Genomic DNA, 17,478 nt, shown 5'->3' with positions numbered 1-17,478 from the left:
AGTATTTTCTGATAACAGGGAGAGGATAGAGTCCTGTTTCAAATAGTCTGCTCTTCTGGATTTAGTTCTTCTTGAGGTAAAAACACAGACATTTCCCAGTCAACCAGTTCAAATCATTCACGCCATGCCCAGTTTATCCACTGAGCAGAGAGATTTCAACACAACGCCTGTGTTAATGCTGTTTAAGTGCTGTGAATGGAGTATAAAGTGGGTATGTAGCACTCAGACTGCCGTTATTTGCACTGTCGAAGTGTAAAGTCCTTCAGAAATGCAAACATTGTTAAAAACAGATCGAACAGATGCCCAGCAAACTCTCCTGAGAGCTGAAAATCCTTGTGGAAATATCCGCCTGATTCATGCAGTAGTTTGGGAGATTATCTGCTGTTCCTGCGTGCATGTCCTGCAGTATCCACTACATCATGCATATGTTAATGCACAAGAAACTGTCACAGGCAATAAGAGTAAAGCTGCTGAGCTTAATCTACTGCCTGTCCTACTTTTGTGTTTCACATCCCGTCTCTCCTCTTGGTTTCCTTTGTCTCGCTCTCCTCTTAAAGCCTCTCACCTGCTTCGTCTCTTTAACGTCGCTCTTCTTCTTCTCTCTTGAAAATTTTTGACAGACAGGTGAGGTGAAAGGTGGCGTGTGGTGACGGAGACGTGTGATCTTGTCGCTGTTTGAGACAGCGTGATGGGCTTTGTGTTTACGCCGAGCTTTAGCTGGCTGCCATCGCAGGACTGCATCATGTCCTCAGAGAGGACACGAGAGCGTGACACGGAAGACATGACTGTGTGGTGGCTGTAGAGAGTGATCGGGTGTGACAGGCCGACTGCAGAGTGACTTTCAAACAGAGGCCACTGAGTGTGTGTCTGTGTGTGGGTCTGCGTGTCTGTGTGTGCGTGTGTGTTTACACAGGCACATTATGACAAAACTCACTCACTTGAACACATCCTCTAAGCATCTCCAAGGAAGGCTGTCACTGATGAAGGTCAAGTGATCTCAGCTTTCTCAGACCTGCTGCTAAACTTCACAAGTTCCCGGGCCTCAGCAGAACCAGACCCTCCAGAACTTGGTGGAGGCTGGACCAAAAAAATAAAATTCACAGGAATGCAGTGCTTCATCCGTCCATCCACTGCAGGCCTGTCTCTGTGAGTGTGTGATGATGTTGCTGTATTTCTGTATTTTGAGTCCCATGTGCTCGTGTCCCGGCCAGTCCAGCTCATAGAAACTATGCGGGGACGTTATACTCTCCAGGAAACTGCTGACATCTGTGAGTCCTTCTGTTGATGATTATGATTATTTTTCTTTATGCTAAGACGATGACCGTTTCTCTCTAACTGATAGAGTTACAGGAGGAACTGTTGGTGCTGAACAGACAGTAGCTGTAGATCTCTAAAAAAGTGAAAGGTCAGATTACACCGCTGGTTATGGCGCAGATTTCCAGCTGAAGCATAAATCCTCAGTAAGCTTGGAGCCTGTATTACAGCTTTATGCTGAAATACAGGCAGAGATCGGTGATGATGGTGCGGACTGGTTAGTGTGGGTCTGTGAGTAACTGCACAAACATGAGACCTTACTGAGACTCAGACTAGTTTATAATCTTATTTTTGTGTCTTTGTTAAATCTGATCTTTGTGTTTGAATCACCTGCACATACCAGCACACACACCTGCTCTCACATGAGAGACCAGAGCTGTGTTTATGAGAGGACCATCCTGACCAGCCTGCCAGTGACCTGCGGCTAAACTGAGTCTGCACCCTCAAACCTCACCTAACCTTCAAACTGCTCATTCCAGAGACAGAAGTACCATCACTCACACACACACCGTACCATCGCACACACTCACACACACCTGCCCCTTCGCCCTTTGCTGCCTCGTCGTGGCAGATGCCATGTGAGGCATGAGCCAACTGCCGTCGAGCTCTTTGTTAGTTTTAAGGATGCATGAGGAGAGGGTTTACCACACGAGGCTGGTTTTTAAAGGACATCACCACCATCAGCCCATGACCTTCCTGCAGTTTTCCTACTAATAATTACTTCGAGTGACCTGAGGATCAGCTCCATCTGTCTGACTTCAAACCTTCACGTTTACTGGGTGAAAACTTAAAAAGTAGGTCTGCACCTCTATAGTGCCTTTTGCTTTGGGTTTTATGAAGGGCTTTCATTTATGCCTCCTTCTGTCATCACACAGTCACAAACGTGCATGCATGTACGAGGCTTTGGTCGTACATGCACGGGTACAATCGTGTTCTGGAGGCTTAGGAGACCTGGCTGTTGTCAGCTCTGTTACCTGCTCAGTCTTCAGCTCAGGCATCAGCTCTGTTTCCAGTTCACCCATTAGCTCTGTCACCAGCTCAGTCAGTTGCTCAGCCATCTTTTCAGCCACTTCCATCCTCTGCTGGAAGCTCCGGTGAGCTCATTCAGCCAGCAGGGGACTGCATCTCTGGTGTTGGCCAGAGGGGCCGATGGCGCGATATGGCAGCCTTGCTTCTGTCAGTCTGCCCCAGGGCAGCTGTGGCTACAACCGTAGCATGCCTCCACCAGTGTGTGAATGTGAGAGTGAATGAATAGTGGCATTGTAAAGCGCTTTGGGTGCCTTGAAAAGCGCTATATAAATCCAATCCAATAATAATAATTATTATTATTATTATTATTAATAAATCCCGGACAGACTGTTTGCACTGCACTGCCCCAGCCGTTGCATCCTGTGCCGGCTGTGTGCCCCATGCAGCTACAGTTAGCGTCCCTTCTGCTGGAGGTCTCCATACCTGCTGGCCTTGCCTTTGTTCCTGCTGGAGGCCCAGGAGAGCCCCTTTGTTCACCTGGAGTCAGGGTCAGCTCCTGAAATGTTTATTAACTGTTTCCTGGGCTCCTGTGCCTTTCGTGGGCCTTTTGTTTCGGACTGTTTGAGTTCCAGGTTTTCTTGTGAACATTTTTGTTTTATTGATCAGTTTCAGGGTCAGTTTTAGGTTGTTTATTTAGTCTCCTCTTGTTTGCCTTAGTATTTTTCTATCAGTTCATTCGTGTCTGCATTTTGAGTCCACTCCTTACTACATACAGTCTGCCTCAGCCAGACTGTGACAGAATATTTGCTGAAGTTTAGGATGCTCAGTCAAATTAATCAGCTCTTCAAACTTAATACAACACGCATGGAAGCCATGACCCAGAAAAGTGGATTCACATCAAATTTTAAACCTGGCTTTAAACACTGAACATCTTATTAATCTCTTAATTAATATTTTACTCATGAACAGAAAGACTGAGCAGGCACAGGTTTGGTTTTGACTCATCTTTGAGACCGGATGTTTCAGACTCTTTCCTCCACTCTGTGAAACCTGAGAAGACTGATGACAGGAACCTGAGGGCATCAGTAAAGGCATTGACGGGTTCATATCCAGACTCATATCCACCACCACTAAAATAATCAGAGTATTTTACCCTGAAACAAAGCGCTTTACCCGTGCAGGAAGTAGTTAGCATGGTGACAAATGAAGGTCAGAGAGCGATGATGGCAGAGCCAAAGACAGCAGAGGAGTTGGGGCAGATTTAGCTGAGGAGTGCAGTCTGCTGCCTCAGAAACCACTTGATCAAATCCTGCCGAGCACTCATCTCCCTGCAGGGCTCGTTAAAGTTTCATCTCCACTAATCATCAACCGGCAGAGAGATGGAGCAGATGTACTGTACGCTGCCTGACCTAAGATGTTTCCTCTGAATTAGACTCAGACCCTCGTAATACCAGGACTCTGGAACAGCATGCATGAAAAAATATGTTTGAAAAAGTCATGCCTGCAGGTTACCGCGCGGAGGTGTTCGTGTGACAGCGGCAGGAAGTTCCCGAGCGTTCAAGTCTTTCTTTGATTTGATGTGTTTCCATCGTCTCGTGTTCAGACATGTTTGTATGAACTTCTTCTTACGGTCATTACATTTAGCACGCTCTTTGAATTTTGGTTTAAAGGTACCGGCTTTACAGCCACCGCTCAGACGCTCCAGGCAGCAGCCATCATAGAAGTCCTGGACTCAGCCGTCTACATCAGATGACAACCGAGGCCTCGGTTTGCTGCTCCACTTCGTGGAGATTTATTCCATTAAGGGACCATTTTCAACTCATTAGCCTCTGTTTAGATAACACTTTTATTTGTAACATTAGCTAAAATATTTTTCCATATTTTCTTTAATAAACGTTAATATTTTTATTAGAATTTTAGACAGCAAGTGTTCATGAGTCACGTCTGCCCTGCAATATCTTTAGCTGCACTTGTAGCTAGCCTTTCATACCATCTGTTCAGATTTGTGTTCGATCATTTTATTGTATTACATTGAATTTTTACAGGCTGTGTCCACAGGCAGGGTTTTCTCTTCAACTTCAACTTCATGAACATGAAGCCAATTTTTTGAGTACAATGCAACTGAAGTATATAAAATCAAAGATTTATTTATTTATTCAAACAATTAATCTTTAATTAAAATGTGCTCAGTGAGAAATGAATGTGTAACAGTTGAGTAAATTTAATTAGAGCAGAACATTTTATATTTTACAAAATTATATGGAAAATTTCAAATTAAAAAGTGAGAATTTCAATGTGAAGTTGAAATTCAGAGTCTTTTCAGCACAGAGTTTTTTCCTTGCTAAGGTCACGACACAAACACAAAATATAACCAATCAGGATCGAGAGTGTGCAGACATGACAACATCAACACTGTAAATACCCACGGAGCACGAATGCATCACTTGTTCCCAACTAATAAATAACACATTCACACAGGACACACTATTACACACACACACACATGCACACAAACTCACACATTAATATTTAGTGTTTCTCCGATAAATCAGATCGTCTGTTTTCCTGCTCTCATTTATCGCTGTGCAGTGTGTTTGTGTCTGTGTGTGCATGTGTGTCTGCGGTGGTGTGTGTGTGCAAGTGAAGGTGAAGAATATTAAAATGAAATTACAGCGAGGCTGAGTGAGTCTAAATGCCCTCATTACTGACTGTCAGGCAGCACGATGTATTCGCAGTGACAGACACACACACTCAGGCCCTGCTGGAACGAATGAATCCAATTAGCTCTGCTGTACATCCTGACAAACACACATTAAAAGTGTATATGGTGATTTATAAGAGCTTCCATCAGCCGTCCATGCAGAATGTATGTTCCCTTATCCTCCCACTCTGACCCTGACTTGTCAGTCATGGTGTAACAGACTCACAGATCCCTCAAGAGTTATTCAATTATCAGGTCTGCATTAACGGGGATAAACAAAGCACAAACACACACACACAGACACACCTATGTGAATACTCAGCGCACATTAATGCTCACTAAACAGAACTGTGTGGCGTGGCAGAAAAACAGGATACCAGTGGAAATAAACTTCCTCAAACCTGGAGAAGCTTTCGTGAGTGGGGGAACAGAATGTGTATTTAGGCTTTAGGGGGCTCACACTCTTCTACAGTGAGGTGGGTCCATCCTTCAAGAACCCAAGAGGAGCAGTGCAGATCATTGAACCAGCTCCTTGCAGCCTCGAGGGCGTGTGAGTTTTTCCAGACAGTCTGCTTGTGTTTTCTGGACCTGGAGAAGAAATCTGACTGCAGCCCCTGTAGACGTGCTTGGTTTGCATCACCATAATGGACAGACGGGTGGGCCTCACAGCCTGTTTGATGTGTTTCTGTGGGTGTTACCAAGCAATGACTCCACTGCGGCACTTTTGCCGGGGTGAAAAACAGCACCTCCAAGTCTGAGACCAGGGTTCAGAGAAGCAGAGCGCTGGGGTGAAGACTGAGGAGAGTGTGAAGGATGTTCTGCCCTCACCTGCTGTACCGAGGTGTGGGCGGTGACTGAGGTGGAAATGGGCTTCCACTGAAGGAGTGTGAGGGCTGTCCATAGGAGAAGAGCCATTGCTCCTTCACATCAACAGCCGACCACAGCTGGGCTGGTTTGACAGCTGGGCTGCATGGCGCCTGGGTGACCAGCACCGGGACATTACGTCTCTCTGCTGACTTGGGAACGTCTGGAGAAGGAGTACAGTTTATGACCTTCAGATGAAACTGCTAAGCTGCTGCTAACTTTATAACTCAGCTGAACCTGAATCCTCTCGTTCAGGGACGCCTCGATTGGCTGTGCTAATCCTGTTATTGGAGCCTTTCAGTGTTTTTAACTCAGCCATGTCTCAGACTGATTTTGTGTGCAGAACTGTTTGTTATCAGTTAGAGGATAATCAATGTGACATGTCATAAGCAAGCGATCATGAAGTGATCACAAATCCATGGTTGATGAATATGAAATGCAGATTTTGTGATGGGCCATTTAATTATGATTAGTCATCTACGGTGTGTAAATGCTCCACATGTCGTCATGAGTTAGGCACGCAGTTTGAAACCTGCGAGCGAGTTCATTCATTCACTCATGTGTAATAAATGATTTATGATTTGAGTACTTGTTGGTGCACATGCCTCGACAAACTTTTGATCTGATTATGAGATTTATTGTGCATGAAAAATTAAAGTGCAGACACTCCAAGGAAAATAGACAGGTTAACACGGCGGAGTCACACCTGTTTAAAGAACCACCCCATCAACTCATCAGCACAGAGAAAACACAGGAATAAAAGTTCCACACAACAACAAGACGCAGTGAAGCTCATCGCTCCATCAAGAGCACTGCAATCGCATCATCACACCCATCACTGCTGACATTATAACGAGTTCAGCTTTCAGCAGCTCAACATTACACGTGTGAATACTTCAGGGTCCCTGGACCACTGCAGAACCCCCACATGTTCACTGATGAGAGGATATAAAACTTGAATAAAAGTCTGTGGATGCAGAGTAGTGAAGCTCAACATCAGGTTCCATGTTCAGAAGCAATCAGTAGCGCAATTAGTGCTCACATCAGAAATGTCTGACAGCAGGATGGACTGTCCCTTTAATCCTTCCAGCTGCAGCGTGCTCCTAAATCCAGAAATAATCCAGGACCAACAGAGAGCTCTCGTGTGCACGTTTCCTGTCCCTGCCCTTGTAAAGACAGGACACGAATGCGACACCGCCGGGCGCTGCACGTACGTAGATATAATTAGAAAAAGATTTAGTGCATGAGAAAGTGCAGAGAAAAGCCCCGCAGCATGAGGGTAACTGAAATCAGATAACTATAAAACAAGCAGGATGCTCACATCAGTAACACTGAGCTGTAACAGTGGATCATAAATCCATATATATTATATAAGTGCTTGAGTATATGAGTATCACTTTGCTTTCTACTCATTTAGATGAATAGAGCACCTGAACAGCAGTGTGGTGCTTTGAGCAGAGTCTATTTCACATGAATCTGAGGACGTATATGAGGTAAAGTGTTGTGGGGTTCCACAGGGATCCATTTTGGGTCCCGTGTTAATCACCATGCTAGCCCTAGGGCTAATCGTGCAGAGCGATGGCCTTGGCTGCCTAGTCTCTGTGTCCTGTTAAAGCCCATCAGCTCTGATGACTCACACACTCGCTCTGCTTCATGGTGCAAAATAATCCCACCCAGCATAAGCACCGCCATTGGACCTTTGACTCAGAGCAGGTCATCCACGCTGTCCTTTGTCCTCCACATCAGTCATCCTCTCACACAGTTGAGCTTCACCTGAAATCTGAAGAGCTCAGACAGACGAACTCTGCAGCCTCTTCCTCTTCCTCTCTTCTTCTCTCCTTAAATTTTTTAAAATAATGAAAGCCTTCTAAAAGTTTGACCTCCTTTTTTTCATGTGTGTGATTGTAAGAATACTTGCTTTCTCTCATTTCCACTGAGTTAATAGTGATAACAACTGAAATAGTCACTTAAGGTAACTAAAGGTAAAGTAATAAAGGTCCCGTCTTTGTAAAGTTCCTGCTGATGATTAACTGTGCAGTTCTCTGCAACTCCAACACTACTCAAATTTCATTAGGAGCCATTACTCTGACATTACCATTTGTAAGGCGAGTAACTACAGACTGGGGCAAGGAGGTTCATAAATGATTGGGAGGGTAAGTTAGCTCATGATGTCAGTGTGTTTCCTTCCTGTCCTCCTCAGTATTTGGAGCTGTTATGGGTCTAAAAGCAGAAGAATTCCTTTTTCTAAATTCTGTGAACTGATCCTTTAATAACTTCTAACTTAACTTGTGATAGACTTGTTGGAGCTTTCCGCCGGGACACATCTGGCAAATGTGAGGATTTATGTGCATCAGATTCCTTGTGACCCCCATCAGACTGAGAATGCTCGCTGTAATGACAGCGGGGCGTATGCAAACACATACACACACTCATTTGCCGAGGTGCATGGCACTAAACTGCTTCCCCAAACCCACCAGCAGCGACGGAGGCGGCGGCTCAGTGCTGCTTTAAGGCGAGCGAGCCAATCTAGCAGCGGCAGCGCTCCATTACACGGTCAGTGAGGTGGGGTGGTGCCGTGATGGAAATAGCTGCCTCTTTTCTGTAGGTCACAGAGGACGCCGGTACACGCACCAGGCCCGTCCGCTCGCGCCGACGTGCTTGTGATTCATCTCATTTCCTCTGCACTCGTCTGAAGCCTGCTTTCCAGGTTGGGGGGGGGGGGGGGGCAGTAAGACGAGCTCACCCTGTGAAGATGGTGCAGAAAGCAATATAACCATGAGTGTGACCGAGGGCGAGCCATCCTGATGCAGACGCTGGCTCGTCAGCTATGCTAATATGTAAATATGCAAATGAGCATTCCCACTCAGGGACTCTTAATTAAAGAAACAGCGAGAGAAAACAAAGCAGCAAGATCACCAGACACAGACAGGAAATTGTGTGCACCCAGGTTAAACATTCAGGAGGAGCGCCACGGTGATGCCACCAATCAGAGAGCAGCCCCTACCTGCCGCTCGCCCTCATATTCAGAACAAACAGCGCCATGTTTGCTCATCGTAATGAGATCCAAACCAGGATCTAAATCACTCCAGAGTGCTGTTTGCAGTTCAGAGCAGCTTCAGTGCCTTGCTTTGTTCTCAGCCCCAGAACCACAGCCGGAACCACAGGCCCAACTAAATACTCACGCCCGAGCCCTCGGACCAAACCGCCACCATGGCCGCCTCAGAGAGACCACACCTCTGATACCGGACGCAAACACCACCTCTGTGGAAGCACTGAAGAGAGAACATCCACCAGGTCACTGCAGCCACGTGCTAAACAAGTTTCTAAAACCCAGTCACGTCAAGTTATTCATGAGCATGGTGGACCAACGTGCCACACAACTAGCTGGAAAAAAGCAAAGCAAGAAAATACTGAAGACTAGAAGAAAGAAAAGTGTCAGAAACTAAAGATGTAAAGACTTCAAACAAAGATTTTAAAGATGAGTGTTGGAGAGGTCATAATTTGAAGAGCCAGACCGCTGAGCTGCTGACCTTAACGAGCTGTTAGCACTGTGCTTAGTTAAAGTTCAGAAAGGTAAGAGTGCTGATCCATGTACTCACTTCAAAACAAACAATAAAATGTTAAAATCAATTCTAAAGCGCACTAAAGTGAAAAAGAGGGAAACACAATCTCGTTTACGAGCGCCTGTCCGGAGAAGAGCTGCAGATGCTGGAATCAATAATCAAGCCTGGACGAAGTGAAAGCATGAATTACTTCATCAAAGTCAGCAGATGAGAGAATGTTTTTAGTCTCTGCAAGTCTAAAAGATGATTCCCTTTCAAGTCAGGTGTTATAAGTACAGTTATGTATACCAGGCATGAACAGGTCCACACCTGTATATGGACAAACCCTCAGCAGCCATGATGGACACAAGGACAGCAAATCATGTAAATTAACAGGTGGTGTATACCAGCGGTCCTCAAACCCCGGGCCTTGGACCGGTACTGGTCCGTGAGTCGTTTGGTACCGGGCCGCGAGAGTTGAGGCTCCGGTGTGAAATGTATGGTTTTCAGGGTTTTTATCGGTTTTCAGCGTTATTTTGTTATCGTTTTTATTGTTAACTCGGTTTTCCTGGGTCTTTTCACGTGTGTTATGAATAAATCTTCTTTTTTTCGGTGCCGGTACTAGTTTTATTTTGTTGTATTTATCCGCGACACATTAAAGGCCGGTCCGTGAAAATATTGTCGGGCATAAACCGGCCCGTGGCGCAAAAAAGGTTGGAGACCGCTGGTGTATACCATGACTCCGTGCAGAGATCTGCAGGTGAAGCCTGAGTGCACACAGGTGAGTGTGTGCACTCAGCGGGAGCTCTGAGAGGTGCCGCCGTCTTTGGCTCAGTGAAAATGAACAGCAGGTCTGACTGTGCTCTTATTTGAAATGCAAATAAAGTCCAAAAACCTTTTAGAGCACCCCGTAGGTTTCTCCTACATTACCTGTGGCAAAGGCCATATTTAATTACTCCTTCTGTCACTCAGAGTCCCTCTCCCAGCAGTCGTTTCATCCCGGCTGCTTTTCAGCCTCAGTGGGAGGCAAGCCACCCTCCGAGGCCGCCGAGACCCGGAGGACCTGCGGGATTCCCATGATTATGCAGCTCTCCGCTCTCCATCCGGGGTTAATGGAGGCTAAAAGGAAAAGAACGAGCCTGCTCCGGATTCTTTTTACAGGCAATCAAACACGATTCATGCTCCATGTGTGATACCGGCCGTCACCTGCAGTGCACTCTGAGGGGAGGGAGGGGACTCGTTGGGGGGGTCGTGGGGACATTTATTTGGATTTTTGCCTTCTGGCTTTCAGCTTACTCCAACTCCCACTCACTGATGTATCTGCTGCTTCTCCATAGGTCACACTTAGACACCGAAACCACAGAAACCTCCTGCTGCTGTCACCGAGAGGAGCTTGTAAAAACCTGGGAGCTGTCTGCAGGGGCAAAGGATCATCTAAATACTCCACCAATAACCACGTCATGACTTTCGCCCACCCAACAGCTGACATAACCTCTCCATATGTGGGCAACCCAACATGAGCCACTGCCCGAACTGGACTCTGGACTTCTCTGCCAGGTTTCTCAGTGAGTCCTAAAAGCAGCCCAGGTTAGGTCCCGAGGAGTCATCGAGGAGTTGAGTTGCTGAATCAGCTGATTGAAGAGTGGAGGAGCTTTCCTGCATCATGTGTTGGAAATACACATTCTTAAAAACAACCTTTGCACATGTGGGAGCAATAAGAGCATCAATCTATCACCTTCACAGGTTCTTCACAGTGAAGAGATCCAGCCTGCTGTGGAGGAGCATTGCTGCTGCTGAAGCAACAAGCAACTTTTGATGGGAAGAGAGCTCAGCCCAGCAGGCAGGTCAGCTGTTTACATGCTTCTCTCTAAGCATGCTCAACCCGCTGAACTGATACCCACATGGAGGACAGAATATGTGACTGAAAGCTGACAGCAGGACGGATAGAGACGGTAAACCCCGGAAAACTGGCAGAACAACCTCGGGATGAGTTCTCTCCGGCCACCGTGTGAGAATTAAATATGCCACTGGTGCACTAACAAAGGATCTCAGTTCAACCTTCAGGTGTTAGCACCTTTCCTCGAGATTACCAAACCGTCCCACCCGCATCGCTGTTTGTTTCATCCAGATGGTTTGAGGTCTGGATTCTGGGAATACCTTTAGCTTGGAGCCCCTTCTGGGGATTTTAAAGGTTGCCTGGCATTTACATGTAAACAGCCAAGTGACTTCAATGTGAGTCACTGTGATTCTTACACCTGCTTCAGAGGTTTTCCTCTGTATTTCTATATTTCCTGTATTTTTCAGACTATAAGGCACTTAAAATTCTTTAATTTTCTCAAAAATCGACAGTGCACCTTATGTATGAATTCTGGTTGAGCTTACTGACCTCAAACCGATTTTTTGTGGTACACGACACTCAAAAATCTGCTTCAACATAATATTATGGTGTGATTATAAGGACCCCAAAATGGCACCTTTTAAGAGACATGCTTACGGGCCGAAATCGCCCACCTGTCAAACTCAGACACTGAAGATCGAGAATTTGATGGATTTCTGGACGAAGAATGAACTGAAAAAGTGAGTGTTTTGTTCTGTATTTTATGTGTTACAACTGAACAATGTTGAGAGTTATCGTGAATGAGTTGATTAAAGTTTGAATTATGTAACAGTTTTGTTTTGCTTAATGCACCTTATAATCCGGTGCGCCTTCTGTAACAAAATAGACCCGTTCATTGATATTGTGCCTTATAATCCGGTACGCCGTATAGTCCAAAAACTACGGTACATTATCAGTTGTAATCACACATAAATAAATCCAGGACCAGGACAAGAGTGGGAGAAGATCCACACAAGGACCCTCTGGCTGTTTGCTGACCACTGTTTCATTATCAGCTCATTTTTAAAAAAGACCTGATCTCCTCTTTAAAGGCTGAAACTGAAGTCCACATGAAGAGGTGGTTGCATGAATCTTATCTGGACCAAAGCTTCACTTTGTTCACTTTACTGTTTCACCATAGGCACCAAGTGTACTAGGGCTGGCATCTGGAACAATACACAGCTAAAAATGTCATATTAAATTAAAATGTAATATATTTCCAAAGCATAAAGAGTACTTTATGAAATGTACCTGTACATAACGTTAACATTCATGTCACAGAGCTTGAATTTCCACCAAACCGCACCAGCGGAGCTCAGGCTGCACTCCCGGTCATCAGATACATGCACGAAACAAACGTTTGACCTTTGAACTGCACCCCGACACTAACACAGAACCAGTGAAAGGACGCTAGCAGTCACAGTGATTGAATGGTTCTGTCTGCTCGAGCAAGTAAGCAGCCTTGGTATTAGCATTCAGAACTACCTGAAAACAATCCAGGGCAGATTTACTAGTTGAGGAAAACAGCGATCGACAGAAATCCATACAGGACAAGACTGAGTACATCAACTTACACCATCTTACACCCCAAAAATCCCTCCATAAGCTTCAACTGGTTCAAAACTCTGCTGTTCGCATTATTATCAGAATCCCCTCCTACCAGCACATCACCCCTGTTCTTCAGGAACTTCACTGGCTCCCAGTGAAATTCAGGATAATATACAAACTTCTTCTGCTCACCTTCAAGACCCTTCATAACCTTGCTCCTCCTTACCTTTTTGACCTGTTAAGCACTACCTACCCGCTACTACTGCCCACTCACTTTGATCTTCTTCTTCTTCTTCTATCTCGTGCCTTCTTTCCACCTCACCACAGTGGGAAGGAGAGCTTTCAGCTGCTCTACTCCCAGGCTGTGGAGCTCTCTACCCCCAGATTTAAGAAACATTGATTCCCTCCCCCTGTTTAAATCTTTAACTCAAAACCTATCTGTTCAAATCTGAATATTCACTGTGAACCCACTGTTTGTTTTTGTTTTTATTGTCCTTCATTTTGTCATCTCTATTATATGTTTTATTCTATTGTTAAGTGTCCTTGGGTGTCTTGAAAGGCGCTTTTAAAATAATTTAAATAATAATAATAATAATAATAATAATAATTATTATTATTATTATTATTATTATTATTATTTTATACTTATTATTTTATACTTATTATTATTAATAATTATTATTATTATCATTATTGTTAATATCTATAGAAACTATATACCCTGGCAGCAGTCAGGGGGCCCGTTAGCATCAATAATAACCCGATCGATATATCAATGACTGATAAACATGTGTCAGAGTTGACTGTATGTCCACTGTGTTCGCTCATTATCTTCGTGCCGCTGTGACGGCTCGCCCTACTCTAACTTCAAGTTCCTCTTCATGTTGTAAGCCTGACTCATGCAGGTAATCAGTCCTTGTTACAGATGTCTGTGTTTATTTGTATGAAACATCTGGAAACACCGGCCTCACTGTGTGACTGCACATCTGATTATTCTGTTTCTCTGCTGAAGCAGCTTCATCACTCAAAACCACGAAGAGACAGCATGTGCTCACTTTAATCAGACAAGTCCATCAAGTGCTTAACCTCCACCCTCAAGGCTGAGTGCGCACACACACATACACACTAACACACACATACACACTAACACACACACTCCCCACTCATACATGAATAAGCTTGATGAGATGAGTCTGACCTCAACTCTGTGCTGAATGTATGAAGGTGCTGGAAGGAAACAGTTTGAATCATTAAATGATGGCAGTGAGCTCTGTGAGCTCAGCCTCAACGGCCAGGCTGAACCAATGAAAATGCTGAAAATGTGTAGCAGGAAATAAAAAACCAAACAGGGACTGACGGACTGAAGGTGGCGATAAAACTGACCTACAGGAACAGGAGGCCTGATTCCAGCCTGAGATCTTCTCCCAGAGCTCGACTAACAGGTTCAGGTTCAAATGGTCATCAATCCAAACAAAGCTCTCGGATATTAATAAAATGACTGACCTGTAGTCTATGAAGAACATCCTCACGTAGCTCTTCCTGTTCTCCAGATGGCTCAGCACTCTCTGTGAAGGGCGATGGACCGATTTGCTCTGTAAGCAAACTACTACCCCTCCGTGGAGGGAGGGGGGTAAAGAGTCTCTGATGTACAGTTTTCGTCATATTTTCTCACCACTCTGGCTCTTTTCTTCTCACATTTTCATATTTGGAACTTTATTATATTAAGATAAACTTGATTTTTCTAACTGAGGGACAGGAACATATGCACTGTGAGTGCTTTTGAGGTGATGATGAGATTAAGCTTGACTGTCTTCAGATGCAGCTACTTCAATGGAGAAGCATAAATCCAGATGTTTAGAAGACCCGACCTGCACATGTGGAAAAATAGAGATTTCTTCTGTTTCAGAGTGTAAATATTTCCTGCAGCTGTGGGTTTGAAACTGTGCATAGCGTTATTTCTGATGATTCCTCTAAGTGTGTGGCACCTTTGCAGTATCAGTCACATGACCTAGCAGCTCTGTCTCAGGTCAGGTGCTGCCTCCATCAGTGGATTCAGCTCATACTCACGCAGATAAAAAAAAAAACATCCAATCATGTGTGAGCATTTTCCCGGCAGTGCTTCCTTCTCAAGGACGCCTGGCCTGTAGTCGCTAAAGGGGGCAGGTGTGTGTGTGTGTGTGTGTGTGTGAAATGCTGACTGGCCCACTTTGAGCCTCTCTCACCTTTAAAGCCGGTGCTTACCAATCAAATGTGTAATTTGCACCTGTGCGTCTATGAGATTTCTCCCCATTAAGCTCTTGAGCTGCTGATTTCATTGATTAGCTCCTCCTCTGGCTTGGCGGAAATCATGCTGAGGAGCCCTAACGAGGCCTAACAAGGGTGGCTCACCTGCACAGGGCGTCCGAGCGGCAGGTGCGCCGCAGCTCCAGACAGCTGGCTTTGTGCCTCTCCTGGTGTGAGCAGGACGGGACAATGGTGCGACGGCGACGCTCAGCACACGCCTGGTCCGGGCACGAGCAGAACAGCAGGGGGTAGCTCAGCTCCCATGACACCCGCTCGAAAAACTGTCGCAGGGCCTGAAACACACGACGCGAAGAAAAAGGTAAACAAGACGAGGAATGTGGTACAGGTGATTGAGTGCAGCGAAAAAGCTAAAAGCACTAAACTATTATTCCTTAATATGAGAAAAGAAGCCTGCATTAACAGTATAGCACAGCCTGTTAAATAATAATATCACTTTCCTAAGTGCCGAGGGAGACAACCGCCTGGCCGGGACTGGTGTCTGCATTTATCTGGAATATAAACTAGGAATTCCCAAATTAGGAAAAAATATCTGGAAAGAGAAAAGTGGCAAAGTGGTCTGTTTCACTGAGGAGGGATCTGCAGCATCACTGGTCCCTTTGATTTAATACTCACTAGCTTTACAACAAATCAGTGAGACTGGTGTCCACAGGTATCCACATGGTCGGGATGCTGAGTAAAATGTTAAAAAGAAATCTGAATGATTCAAAATGAGCTTAGATTTTTATTAAAACTGAATTTCCTCAGTTTAAACACGTGACAGGTTTTCTGTTTTATACTGAGAATAAATTCTAGATTTCTGAGATCACTGCATTCTCTATTTATTCACGTTTAATTCAGCATGAAAACTTTGTCAGGATTGGGGTTGTACACGGATAAAAGTTGTTCATGTCACACCTGCAGGAGGCCCTCAGCGTGAACCTCCTGGCACACAGCTTCTGTGCTGATGTTAATGCTGAAGGAGATCTGGAGCGCCGCAGTGACCCCAGTACTAACATAGCGTTCCACACATCTCACGGGTCTGAAACATCTGGGCTCAAAGATCAATAGGTCTAAATGTTTTTGTTAGAATCCCGGTGAAGGCCTAAACTTCTTTGGATGCAGCTCATTTGTTTTGCTTGTTAGACTTGTCAGAATTGTTTGCGGCTAGGGATGGGTACCGGTTCTGACATAAACGGTAGTAACCAGACCGAAAAGCAGCGCACATTTCGGTGCTTTTTTTCCCCTGAGATGTCATACACTTCAGATTCTAGTCAATCATTTTACCTTTGCAAGCGTAGTAGGCAGGCCCAGGTACGTACGTTCTTTTAGAGCAGAGCTACAGATTAAAAATGCCCAAGGTAGGGTTTTTTTTTTTTTTATACAGCTTGTGAACTCACTGTCTGACCCATACTCCGGAACAGTAGGAGGCAGTAATGCTCCTTTACGTTGGTTGCCAACCGCCGTTAAACACAAAGAAGAAGAAGAAGAAGAAGAAAATGCCCAAGGCGAAGCGGTCAAAAGTCTGGCTGTACTTCACAGCAAAAGATGCAAACTCAGCAGCCTGCAACAAGTGCTTTAAGGTGATACTGTGCAAAGGAGGTAACTCCTCGAATCTGATGAAACACCTGGCGACGTATAGCATTTTGTTAAAAGCAGAGAAATGCACCGTATTTGATAGCTTGCTGCGAGACCTCACATCGAGCACATCTACTGCGGGTGTGGTGCCTGTTATCAGACCGGAGTTAGCAACATCCCCCAAAAACCCGAATAGGAGAGTCCTGGCCCCTAGCCCTGCCAGTGTAGCAGAAATCATGACGGATGATGATGCAGCAGCAGCTGTTCTTCTCTGCGTGAGTAGCTTAATGTTGTTCGTGTGCAAGCTAACCACGTTATTAAATTAATGCATGTAAGGTGAACTAGCAAACACCGTTGTAGTTCCATACTGCTGTCTTCTTGTTTGATGGCAGATACTCCCTTCACCCTGGCCAAAAAGGCTAAAATGACCAAAGGAAAAGTGGGAAACAGCTAAACATGAGAGGTTTTTGGACAAAGTTTGTGTTTTTTTTCCATTGTTTAAGCACTGCTTGCAACCAAGAATGATACCCTATAGCTGCAGAAAAGGCTAACATTGTTATCTTTTTACAAAAAAAACTGCTAAACATGAGAGATTTTTGGACAAAGTCTGTGTTCTCCATTCTTTAAGCACCGGTTCGAGCACTGTTTAAGCACCGTCACCGTTTCAAAAGTACCGGTTTGGTACTGGTATCGGATAAAACCTAAACGATACCCATCCTTAATTGCGGCATCATTTGAAGACATAAACTGTAGATAAAAGATGGACTTTGCCTGCAGTCTTTCTCATGTCCATCAGGGGGTGATTC

At 45.0% G+C, this 17,478-nt stretch overlaps 1 protein-coding gene across 1 annotated transcript in view; it reads right to left on the bottom strand.

The window, feature by feature from the left end:
* Positions 1-17,478, bottom strand: part of gfra2b (GDNF family receptor alpha 2b) — a 165,877-nt gene that overhangs the window by 26,324 nt on the left and 122,075 nt on the right. The window contains exon 5 of the mRNA XM_082542446.1: positions 15,203-15,390. Coding sequence (XP_082398572.1) covers positions 15,203-15,390 — 188 coding nt within the window. The remainder of the gene's footprint in view (positions 1-15,202; positions 15,391-17,478) is intronic.

The sequence above is a fragment of the Aulonocara stuartgranti genome (assembly GCF_965226115.1).
Source record: "Aulonocara stuartgranti genome assembly, chromosome: 7".
Classification (NCBI taxonomy): domain Eukaryota; kingdom Metazoa; phylum Chordata; class Actinopteri; order Cichliformes; family Cichlidae; genus Aulonocara; species Aulonocara stuartgranti.
This window is presented reverse-complemented; position numbering and strand designations above follow the sequence as displayed.